Source organism: Rhinopithecus roxellana, chromosome 6, assembly GCF_007565055.1.
Source record: "Rhinopithecus roxellana isolate Shanxi Qingling chromosome 6, ASM756505v1, whole genome shotgun sequence".
NCBI classification, from domain to species: domain Eukaryota; kingdom Metazoa; phylum Chordata; class Mammalia; order Primates; family Cercopithecidae; genus Rhinopithecus; species Rhinopithecus roxellana.
Genome location: NC_044554.1, coordinates 61825482 through 61838010, shown reverse-complemented (window position 1 = coordinate 61838010; position 12529 = coordinate 61825482). Strand labels below are relative to the sequence as shown.

General features: G+C 36.4%; 1 protein-coding gene across 3 annotated transcripts in view; it reads left to right on the top strand.

Annotated features, from left to right (window-relative positions):
- Nucleotides 1-12529, top strand: part of MKLN1 (muskelin 1) — a 169263-nt gene that overhangs the window by 150662 nt on the left and 6072 nt on the right. For all 3 annotated transcript variants that reach the window (XM_030932520.1, XM_030932519.1, XM_030932521.1), the window contains exons 16-17: nucleotides 797-899; nucleotides 8392-8446. In XM_030932520.1, coding sequence (XP_030788380.1) covers nucleotides 797-899; nucleotides 8392-8446 — 158 coding nt within the window. The remainder of the gene's footprint in view (nucleotides 1-796; nucleotides 900-8391; nucleotides 8447-12529) is intronic.

Below are 12529 nucleotides of genomic sequence, written 5' to 3'. Positions count from 1 at the left end.
CGCCCGGCCCAAGATGGGGTTTTGCCATGATGGCCAAGCTGGTTTCAAACTCCTGGGCTCAAGCCGTCCACCCACCTTGACCTCGCAAAGTGTTGGGATTACAGGCATGAGCCACAGCACCCTGTTTTCATGTTTTTTGTGATAAACGGTGATAAAATAGATCATCATCATAGCATTATTGTGAGGATAGATGAAGTGGTACATGTAAAATACTCGATACAGTGTCTAGCATATTACAAATGCTTGAGAAGTGGTTGCTGCAGTTGTTTTTACTGACTGAGACATGGACATAATCTCATTAAAAGTAATCAGTGTTAATGATACTCATTTAAAGATACCCTGTTTATTTCAGTTTCCAAGGTATCTGTTAAGCATCTCCATTAGAAAATATACAAATCTAAGCAAGTGTTTTTATTTTTATGCCTTCTCATTTTAGATGAAACATATTGGGATTTTTTGAAGTTGTTTTATAAAATACGTAGCATATTCACTTTGTTTGGTAGTTGGTTTAGTCCTACCTTGTAGTTTTAAGAGAAGAGTAGGAAATGCTCCTACCCAGTCTCTAGCACCACAGCTGCCTGTGACCACCTGGCATTACCATTACATTTCCAAGAACTCCACGCCTACACTGTCTACATGGCAGTATTGTTACTTCTGGATTCCTTAACTGACATTTTCTAGATATCCAGAACAACAGCTCATACGCAGTGTAACAGTGTATTTTATTCCAGGTCTGAAAGACATTTCTGATATTTTGTCATAACTCCAGATAATTACTCTTGTTTACATTTTCTAGGTTTGAAGAAAAGGCCCAAATGGATCCCCTTAGTGCTCTGAAATATTTGCAAAATGATCTTTATATAACTGTGGATCATTCGGACCCAGAAGAGACAAAAGAGGTAAAGAAAGGTGGTAATACATTTCAGAAAATGCATTTTTAAATGTCTTCCTAACTTATATTTAATGATTTTGCTCTTGAGTGTGCAAAGGAAAATGAATAAAATATGATGACATCAATAATCTTTAAAATATCACAGAGCCGGTGAAATAAAAATTGAATAGGCATGTTTTCATGTGATAAGATTCAAGTCACCAAAAACCCTTGGTCCATTCAGAAAAGGATTATCAGGTATAAAGTTTTAACTTAGTTTTGTGTTTTGGAAAGCAAATAGAAATTTTTATTCTGTCCATAGTCCCATGATTATTTTACTTAAGGATTACATAATGGTTCAATATAAACTTTTCTGTTGATAGTTTAGATACCCCAAGAGAGGAAAGAAAAATTCCCTGTTGCTTAGGAAGAAAATGAAGAGAGATTGGTGGGAGTTAGAATCCTTGGTGCCTTAATATTTAGTTATGTGAATGTTGTAGCAGTATAGTTTGTCTACAGGCTACTAATTTCATTCATTCCTTGTTGCTAAGATTGAGAAATCAGTTAGCCAATGATTACTCTTCAGTTTTTTGTTACATAACATTGGGATAGAAACCACTGTTTCTAAAGATTGTATATCCTTAAGGACATCTTTGCTTATCCATGGTGTGTGAATATGCCTTCAATGATTTTTGTGGTTTTATACGCTCTCTTTCCACTAATATGTGAGATTCTTTTTGTCATTTTTTCATTTTGCCAGCTATCCTTGTTCATCTAGCAATATCTGAACTGCAGTGCATTTGCCTTCCACTCACAGAATTCGTGCTGATTATATGTAGTTCTGACCCTTAGGTCTCTTTCCGTGTTAGCTGCTGCCTTGCTTTGGCTTTGTAATAGCAGTATCAAGCTGTGCCCGGCATGCTTGAGCATTGACACAGGTGTCAGATTTAATGTCAAATCACTTTCAGGCTCCAGGTTTATTGTACTTTCAAGCAATAGAGGTTCCGTGTCTTCAGCACCATAGCAAAGAGATACTCTTCCATATAGTTTCGTACTATAAAATTAAGTTCTAAGTCCTAAGTCTCTCGATATTGATTACAGCCCTTCACTAGGTAGAGAATCTGCAGAACATACTTTAGAACCCCCATGAAGGGGGACAGTTAATTATCTTTCCTTGAGTCTTTAGTCAATTCATGATACTGTGCAAATAGGAGAAATAATTGTAGTTTTGCCAAGTGGCAGAATATGTTTGTCTTCAGTCATTTCATGATACTGTGGAAATAGGAGAAATAATTATAGTTTTGCCAAGTGGCAGAATATATTTGATTTAATCTTTTATGACTTATAAGTTTACTTAGTTGTGAAGAGTCCGTTAATGTTCATTTTGTTAGGCCATACATTTGAGAGTTACGCATAGATTTCCTTGTGCTTTCTCCATATTCTGTGTAAAATGGCTGTAACTGGGAACAATCATTTTTTCCTTATTTTTTGAAGCCAAAACAAAATATTTCAGAGTAAATAATTTCAGCTGTGTGAGCTGCAACTAGGCCAAAGAAAACAAGACAGTTTGTTCTTAAAGTTAAACTGATGGGAAAAAAACAGGACAGGGAGGTATCTCAAGTTCATTTGAGCCATTTTTAAAATTTTGGTAGCTGGTTTCTCTTTTTCTTCTTTTTAAAATAGTAACAACTTAGGAGTTTGTATGCCATCAGCTTCCATTCCATTTCATAAAAGCTTAATCTAGCAAGAGTTGGTGAACCCTAGTAGAAGTTAGAAAGAAATGGTTGTGTGTGTGTGTGTGTGTGTGTGTGTGTGTGTGTGTGTGTGTGTGTTGGCATCAGAATCACCCCAGACACTTTTTAAAACAATGCCCTCACACTAAGATTCTCTTCTGTCTGCTCTTAAAGAACAGAAAACAGAAAACATTCCTGACATTGAGAATAACTGGTCTGTAATACTATTATTTTGTTTTAATGTGTGGACAGATTTACCTTTTAAAATGTTTTATATCCAACAGTCCGTCTGGGGGGAAGAAATCCTCTGGTGACAGTTCACGTGTATACTGATGATATTTGTCAGTGAGGCATGTAGATCTTCACTTTCATTGTAGGAAATCATTCCACTCATTGAGAAGGGCCTTACTGCTCTTCATTTCCTATAGTAACTTGTTTTTGTTCTGTTTATATGTTTTAAAAAATTTCATGTTATTAAATGACTTTCTCATTTAAGTCTCAAAACACGAAAAGTGTTTTTTAGATTTTTTTTTTCACGGTTGTTACGATCATCATCATTGTGCCTGTTGTCAGGACATTGACAACTGACTATCAACTATATAACAAAAAAATGTTCTTTGCTTCCTCTAGTCTTCAGAACATGGGTTCTGAATTGGTGATGAACTTATAATAAATCTTATAAAAAGTATATTTTTTTCTAGAAAAGGCTTGAGAAAAGGATGCCTAAGTCAATTATACCACTTTCAGAGAAGACTTCTGTAATAGAGAAGGAATGAGAATAAGTTTTCAGCTACAATAACACATTTTGTATTCATTACACTTCTGCAGAGTTTCCAGAGTACTGGTGTCATTCATTTAACAGACGTGTATCAATTCCCGATAATAGGTTAGGCATTCTAGGCAGAGGAGCTATATCAGCAAACCAAACAAGATCCCTGCCCAGGAGGTGCTTACATCTTAGTAGAGAAAGACAATAAACATTAAAGAAGCAAATTATATAGCACATTAGAATTGAGTAAGTATTGGACCGGGTACAGTGGTTCAGCCTATAATCCTAGCACTTTGGGAGGCTGAGGTGGGCGGATCACCTGAGGTCAGGAATTCAAGACCAGCTTGGCCAACATGGTCAAACCCCATCTCTACTAAAAATACAAAAAATTAGCTGGGCATGGTGGCAGGTGCCTGTAATCCCAGCTAATGGGGAGGTCGAGGCAGGAGAATCGCTGGAACCCGGGAGGTGGAGGTTGCAGTGAGCTGAGACTATGCCACAGCACTCCAGCCTGGGCAACAAGGAGTTCCTGTAGACCAAAATAATGATAGAATGGTGAGAAGTAAAATAGAGCAGATTCTCAATATATTTTAAAGATAGAACCAACAGAATTTTATGATAGATTAGATCTAGTGTTTGAAAGAAACGACTCAAGTTTTTGGCCTGAAAAACTGGAAGGATGGAGTTACTATCAACTGAAGTGAGAATGTTCTTGGGGGAGCTGGTTTGTGGGGACTCCTGACTGGCATTCAGGAGTTTAAATTTGGAAATGTTGAGTTAGAGATATCTATGACACAGCTAACTTAAGATGTTGAGGTGACTGTTGGATATTTAAATCCAGAGTTTGGGAAAGAGGTCTGTAATATCACTTGGTATGTGTTAAAATCCTTAGGCCAGTACATACAGTTCCACTTATTTAATCAGATTGTTAAGATAATAGTTTTCTCCTTATCCTATATGTAGAGCCAATAAAATTTATTTTTCACCTTAGGCGTTAGAAAAGAGGAGCAAATTCAACCCCAAATAAGTAGAAAATAAGAAATTCATGAAATAGGAAACAAACAATGGAGAAATGTTAAAAGTGAAAAGTTGGCCTTTTGAAAAGGTAAATAAATTGATAAACCCCAAGCAAGACTTACCAAGTGTATTAGTTTGTTCTCACACTGTTGTAAAGAACCACCTGAGACTGGGTAATTTATGAAGAAAAGAGGTTTAATTGACTCACAGGCCCACAGGCTTAACAGGAAGCATGACTGGGAGGCCTCAGTAAACTTACAATCATGGCAGAAGGTGAAGGGGAAGCAAGCACCTTTTTCACATGGTGGCAGGAGAGAGAATGACAATGAGGGGGGAAGTGCCACACATGTTTAAACCACCAGATCTCATGAGAACTCACTGTCACAAGAACAGCAAGGGGAAAATCGGCCCCTGTGATCCAATCACCTCCCACCAAACCCCTCCCCCAATTCAACATGAGATATGGGCAGGGATGCAAATCCAAACCGTATCACCAAGAAAAATAGTGAAAACATACATTATCAACATCACAAATGAAAAGAGGGCATCAGTATAGACCCTACATATATTAAAAGTAAAGTGGGTATGGACAACTTCATCGACAAATTCAGCAACTTGATGAAATTGACAAATACTTTAAAAGACACAGTTTACCAAAACTGACACAAGAAGAAATAGAAAATCTTAAGGAACGCCATATCTACTACAGAGATTACATTTGTAATAAAAAATTTTCTAACACAAAAAACTCTAGGCCCGTAATAGCAGTAAATTTTATCAACCATTTAAAGAAGGAAGAAAAAAATAAAATTTTACATAGACTCTCAGAAATTAGAGGAAGGTGATACTTCTTTAATCCTTTTATAAAGCCAGGTTAACTTTGATATAAAATCCCAACAGAAGCAGGGCATGGTGGCTCACGCTTGTAATCCCAGCATTTTGGGAGGCTGAGGGGTGGATCCCCTGAGCCTGTGAGTTCGAGACCAGCTTGGGCAACATGGCAAAAACCTGTCTCTACAAAAACATACAAAAAATTAGCTGCGTGTGGTGGTGCATGCCTGTAGTCCCAGCTCCTCTGGAGGCTGAGGTTGGAGGATCACCTGAGTTCAGGGAGGTTGAGGCTGCAAGTGAGCTGTGATCCTACCACTGCATGCTGAACTTTGGCGATAGAGTGGGATCCTATCTCAGAATAAATTAGAATAAAATAAAATCCCAAGAGAGACATTACAAACGAAGAAAATCATGGACCAATATTTTTCATGAACATAAATATAAAATTCTTACGAAAACTTTAGTTAATTAGGAATATATTGAAAAGTTAGTGTACTATGACTAAGTAGTGGTTTATTCTAGGAATATATGGCTAGTTTAACATTTGAAACAAAAATTCAGTGTAATTGACCATGTTAACTGAAGGAGGAAAACCATAGATCATCTTAGTAAGTGAAGAAAAACATCTAACAAAATTCAGACTCATTCAGAATGAAAATTCTTAGCAAACTAGGAATAAAAAGAAACTTTTTTGAATCTAAATTCCTAAGGACACCTGTGAAAAACATACAGCTGGGACTGTTCTTAATTGTTAAACATTAAACCCTTTACCCTAAGATTGTGACAAGGAAATTATTATCAGCCTCTCTATTCAACATTCTACCAGAATTACACTAGCTAGTGTAATAAAGAAAAAGTAATAAAAAGCATATAGATTGGATAGGATAAAGTAAACTTGCTTGCATTTGTAGGTAACATGATTATGTACATTCAAAACCCCATGGTGTCTACAAAACAATATACTAGGACAAGTGAATTTAGCAAGATGACAAAAATACAAGGTCAGGAGAAAAAAAGAAAGTTATTATTAGCAATTATTTTTATACTAGCAGAGAACAATTAGAAAATGAAAAGCATAGTTTATATTAGCAACAGAAATATCAAATGGGTAGAATGAGTCTGTTGTAAGAAATTAAAAAAGACCTTGATAAATGAAGAGATGTATTTATGGATTGAAATGATAAAAATTGTTTAAAGCTGCCCATTTTCCCCAAATTGGCATTTATTTTAATGCAGTGTAAATTTGGTTTTTGTTGTTGTTGTCATTGAGGAAATAGACAAACCACTGTAAAATTTACATGGAAATGCAAAGGTTTGAGACTAGCTAAAACAATTTTGAAAAAATTGGAAGCCTTATACTGTCTGATTTCAGGACTCTACGTAAAGCCCCAGTAATCAAGACAGTGTGGTACTGGCTTAAGGAGAGATAAATATATCAATACAACAGAATAGAGTCCAGAAGTAGACCCATACATATGTGGTCAGTTGTTTTTTGACCAGGGTGCCAAGTCCAACGGGGAAAAGAAAGTTTTTAACAAATGCTACTGAATACTGGATATCTCAAACCTTTCTCACTCTTTACTGAAACACTAATTTAAGATGGCTTACAGATCTAAATATAAAATCCAGAAGAATAAGGCTTTGAGAAGAAAACAGGAGATTATCTTCACAACATTGGGACAGGTAAAGATTTCTTGGACGTGAACTAAAGGCAGTAATTGTTGAAGAAAAATCTTGATAAATTGGACTTCAAAAGAGTTAAAATTTCCACTCATTAAAGGACTATTAAAAACATAAATAGATATTGCCAGATTTAATAGCTCACACCAGTAATCCCAGCACTTGAGGAGGCCTAGGAGGAAGAATTGCTTGATACCAGGAGTTTGAGACCAGCCTGGGCAACATGTGAGACCTCGTCTCTACCAAAAAAAAAAAAATCAAAAAATGAGGCAGAAGGATTGCTTGAACCCAAGAGGTCAAGGCTGCAAGGCTGCAGTGAGTCATGATCACGCCACTGCACTCCCACCTGGGTGACAGAGCGAGACCCTGCCTCAAAAAATAAATAAATAAATAGAAAAGCCACAGACTAAACAGTCCTTGCAGTAGATATATCTGACAGAGGACTGATACCCAGAATATATAAAAACTTCTATGCATTTTTAAATTTTTCTTTTTACCCCCCATTTTCATAACTCTTGCTTAGATGAATACCTATGGAATATTTGTACAATTTCTGATCTTCAAAGGACCATTCATCAGGGCTTACAAATGTTGGTATGATTTAATACCTGAAATGTTAAAGACTGCAAACATAGATGTGAAATATATCCTGAGGAATTGGTGATATTAACTGCCCAGGTCTTGGGAAGTGCCAAGTAACTCCATTGAGGAGTTTGTCTGCTTTAATTCGTTCCTTTAGTTTGCCTCTTTTCCTGCATTCTCATTCAAGATAAATATAAATAGTTCTCCAGATTTTTTATCTTGTGCCTGTTTGTTAAATTGCTAATGTTGCAATAGTTTTGTCTTACTCTATTTCTTCATTGTTAAATTACATTGTCTGTTTTAAACTAACTTTGACAGCCCGGAAATCTAAGCATCATTTACAACATTATATCCATTAAAAAAGGTCTTTGGGTTTTAACAACATGATTATATGTAATTGTGGAATCTCAAGCTAAGTTGTAATTTAGAAATGGTCTATACATGCTTTTTTTCTCAGATTTTGATTTACACAGCTGAGACATCAGGTATTTTACAGTGGCTTACGTTTATTTTGAGATGAGAATGTGTATATGCTAAAAATTCGGTAACAGGGCCCAGGGCACCAATCTGATCATATGTGTTAGATTCAAATGACAATTTTCTTTTTTATTTTATTGTGCTGTTGTTCCTTAATAAATACATACTTTAATACATTTTAAAAATAAAATAATTTCAGGAAATGGCCCAGTATTTTGGAAAATGATAATAGCAGCCTGGTAGAAAAGTCACTGTATTCTGTAATCTGAATGTGTTCTTCTTGCCACTATTTGGTGAATAGACTTATGTCACACATATTCTGAAATATGTAGTTACTGATAAATGGTCAAAGTTATAGAAGGTTATTTTCCTTCAGCACACTTAGCCAGCTAATTTGCTTCTTTTTTTTTTTTTTCTTCTTTCTTAAACAGTTTCAGCTCCTGGCATCAGCTCTATTCAAATCTGGTTCAGATTTTACAGCTCTAGGTAAGTATTGCAGTATAATTTATCCAGCTAGATGCCCTAGCATTTGGAAGGTTGGATCTCGGTTTCTTTTACATGAAACATCAGGTGAGATGTTTCAAACAAATAGATGAGCAAATGAAGTTTCAGGGTATCATGCAAAATTTCTAATAACCTGCTACAAAGTTACTTTCAGGTATCATTTATCAGTTCAGTTTGCAATGACTATTATACCAATTGCTGTGTTAGTATGCAAACAGATAGCAATAGAAACACGGTCAAAATAATTGGTATAGCACTGCCTTGGAATGTAGGCTGTATTACTGATACATACTATGAGATAATACTTGTTGATTAAATAGTTTTTCTTCTCAGTTTGTTCTTTATGGAATTGTGTGTCGCCAGAAGCATAGCAATGTTTTGGGAGCACAGAAGATAGATTATCTCTTTCCTAAAAATGGGAATTTTGTTATCTTAATTGTTCAAGATAACTTCTAGTTGAAACTCAAGTTTTTCTCAGACACTTTAGTCTTCATTTAGTAATACTGTCATTTAGTATTAATGAATTATTAACTAGACTGTAGGCCGGGCACAGTGGCTCACATCTGTAATCGTAGCACTTTGGGATGCTGATGCTTGAGCCCACCAGGAGTTTGAGCCAAGCCTGCGCAATATAGTGAGACCTCATCTCTACAAAAAAAATTTAAAAATTAGCCAGGTGTAGTAGTGTGCTTCCATAGTCCTAGTTACCCAGGAGGTTGAGATGGGAGGATCACTTGAGTGCAGGAGGTAGAGGCTGCAGTCAGCCAAGATCAGGCTGCTGCACTCCAGCCTAGGTGAGAGAGAGAAAACTTCTGTCTTTAAAAATAAAAAATAAAAAAAGTCAGCTAGGCACGGTGGCTTATGCCTGTAATCCCAACTACTCAGGAGGCTGAGGCAGAAGAATCGCTTGAACCCAGGAGAGGGAGGTTGCATTGAGCCAAGATCATGTCATTGCACTCCAGCCTGGGCAACAGAGCAAGACTCCATCTAAAAAAAAAAAAAAAAATCCAAGACTGTAGTAAAGTGGGTAGTCTGCAGAACCCAGACCTTTACTTGGGTGAATTTTCAAGGGTATTTTCATCAGGATAACTTACTAGTAGCTTCATTTTTTTTACCAAGATAATATTCTTGAAGTATGGAAATTCCCAGCTTTCCTGTGGTCAGTGAATGCATATTAATCCCATTGATGCTGGTGCAGTTATTATTTGCCTTAGAGTTGAGCAATAGTATTGAAATTTTCCATTGTATGTAATATAAATACTATTTTTTCTATTTGGAATAAATTAACACTTCTGGGATCTCAATTTAGTTTCTTCATTATTTGACCTTTTATCTCTTAAAAGTGAATGGTACCTCAAAGAAAAAAGAGTATGTATAATTCTGGTGCTTTTCACTGGGATGAAAAAATAGAGGTGTTCTTGAGGTCTTGCCCTTTATCCATAGCGAGTGATTGAGGCTTCTCGACTGATCAAGACAACTCCAGTCCTAAGTTCTAACTCCAGAATATGTAGGATTCCTCAGGACTAGACTGAGCAAACTGCTATGAACGTGACTCCAGAAGGTTCTCCTAAGAATTTAGATAATGATTTACCACTATTCATACACTCGAGTTGAAGTCCTTAGGCTACTAGAAATCCCCACTCTGTGAGCTGGAGAACCTAGGTGTAAGCATTAATTTGGAAAGTTCATGCTCTTCTGAATTCTAACATATGAAATGGATAGAATTTCAACACGTGAATTGGGGGTCTGGCATATATTCTGTTTGAATGATTGTGTGCCTTGTGTCTGATACCACAGCCCAGGCCCATTATTTTTATTTATTAGTGGATAGCACTAAATTGTATCTAACTGACTTATTTTTAGCCTTTAGAACAAGAATTTCTTGGCAGCAATTTAAATATATTAAGTAGGGTGGTGTCAGCAAATATTTTACCTTCAGCTTAACTCCTTTCCTTTCTTTTGACTCTGTCCTGTTCACTGCCAACTAATATATTTTGTCAGGAATAGTTTATTTGGATTCTAAACAAACCTCAGATGTACTGAGAACAATACAAACACAAAAAGAGAAAAATACAAGCAGGGAAAATTCCTGTGGGATGTTGTTTCCTGTCTTGTCTGAGGGAAGGTTGTATAGCCTAGTGATTAGGATATTGGAATGTGAGATGGTGGTTAAGAGTCAGGATCTCTTAAAAGTGATCTTGAGCAAGTTACTTAAACTTTCTGATTATCAGTTTCTTTATCTGTAAAATGAAGGTAATGGGAGTACTTGCCTCAAATTGCTGAGAGAATTAAATAATTCTGGAAGACATTTAGCACAGTAAAGCAGTAATGCTCCATTCAGGGTACCATTAATATTGACTGCCTTAAAAATGTAATCTTCTAGCCACGTGCAATGACTTATGCTTGTAATCTCAACACTTTTGGAGGCCGAGGTGGGACGATCATCTTGAGCCCAAGAGTGCAAGATTAACCTGGGTAGCATAGCAGAATCTTGTCTGTATTTTTCAAAAAAAAAAAGTCACCTTTGTAACACTGGTGAATTTGGATAAGGAGCAAATTCAGATTGTATACTAATTTTAATAATGAGAAATTTGATTTACTATTTATAAAGAAGAAGTACTTTTCATAAGGTTTTATGCCTATTTAGAGTTCCTGGTTCTTGTTCTTATTCATTTTCTGTCAGACTATTTTATATTTACGCCAATTGGAATAGAAATAAAATGGATTATTGGCCGGGCGCGGTGGCTCAAGCCTGTAATCTCAGCGCTTTGGGAGGCCGAGAAGGGCAGATCACGAGGTCAGGAGATCGAGACCATTCTGGCTAACACGGTGAAACCCCGTCTCTACTAAAAAAAAATACAAAAAACTAGCCGGGCGAGGTGGCGGGCGCTTGTAGTCCCAGCTACTTGGGAGGCTGAGGCAGGAGAATGGCGTAAACCCGGGAGGTGGAGCTTGCAGTGAGCTGAGATCTGGCCACTGCACTCCAGCCTGGGCGACAGAGCAAGACTCTGTCCCAAAAAAAAAAAAAGAAATAAAATGGATTATTTACTATACCTTTCACGGTATAAATGAATATTTCATTTTCTAAGGTCTGCAAAAAAAAAAAAAAAAAAAAAAAAAACCTCAGCCAAACTTTCTGAATGACACCCTCCAGAAATAATCCAATTTATGTTCATCTCTTAGTGAGAATTAAATAAAAGTATTAATATTGTATGTAGTATTTTAAAGAATCGGAAAGATGGAAGGTGATATTATCTTAGTTTTGGAAAAATGTGTGACCTCAGAGAAAATCTCCAAGGATCTTGATTTTAGAGCTTCTGGTGGCTATAGGCACTTGTAAGATTGAACTCAGTCGCTTTGCTAAGTTTAAGAGCTGTATGTTATTTCTAGAAAGTATGAATTGGAACAATTAAACTTATTTTCAGCAAGGTTTGTGACAAGTAGGAAAAATCTGGTCTCTAAAGCATATTACCTATTTATTTATTTATTTATTTAGACAGGGTCTTGCTCTGATGCTTAGGCTGGAATGCAGTGGTGCAGTCGTGGCTCACTGCAGCCTGGACTTCCTGGGCTCAAGCAATCCTCCTGCCTCAGCCTCTCAAGTAGCTGGGACTGCTGGCGTGCACAACCACGCTGAGCTAATTTTTTTTCTTTTTTTACATATTTTGAAGAGAGGAGATCTCACTGTCTTGCCCAGGTTTGTCCTTTTTTGGTCCTTACAGCTGTTTTTAGAAGTTTACAGTCCAAATATGAAGTTTAGTGTTAGAAAATAAGTGTACATTTAATAATGTGTATGCTAGGAAAAAAGAATTCATGTTATTTCTCCTTTACTACAGTAGGAAAATCCAGCTGCGTGTAGGATGATAAATTAAAAGTATATTCCTAACCAGGCATGGTGGTGTGAGATGGAAGAATTTCTTGAGCCCAGGAGTTTGAATCCAGCCTGGGCAATGTAGCAAGACCCCATCTCTAAAAATAAAAAATATTCCTAATAGGTTACTTTATTTTTAGAGCAGTTATTGTCTTCAGTCATACTACTAGTGATAGGGTGATAGCTAATTAATA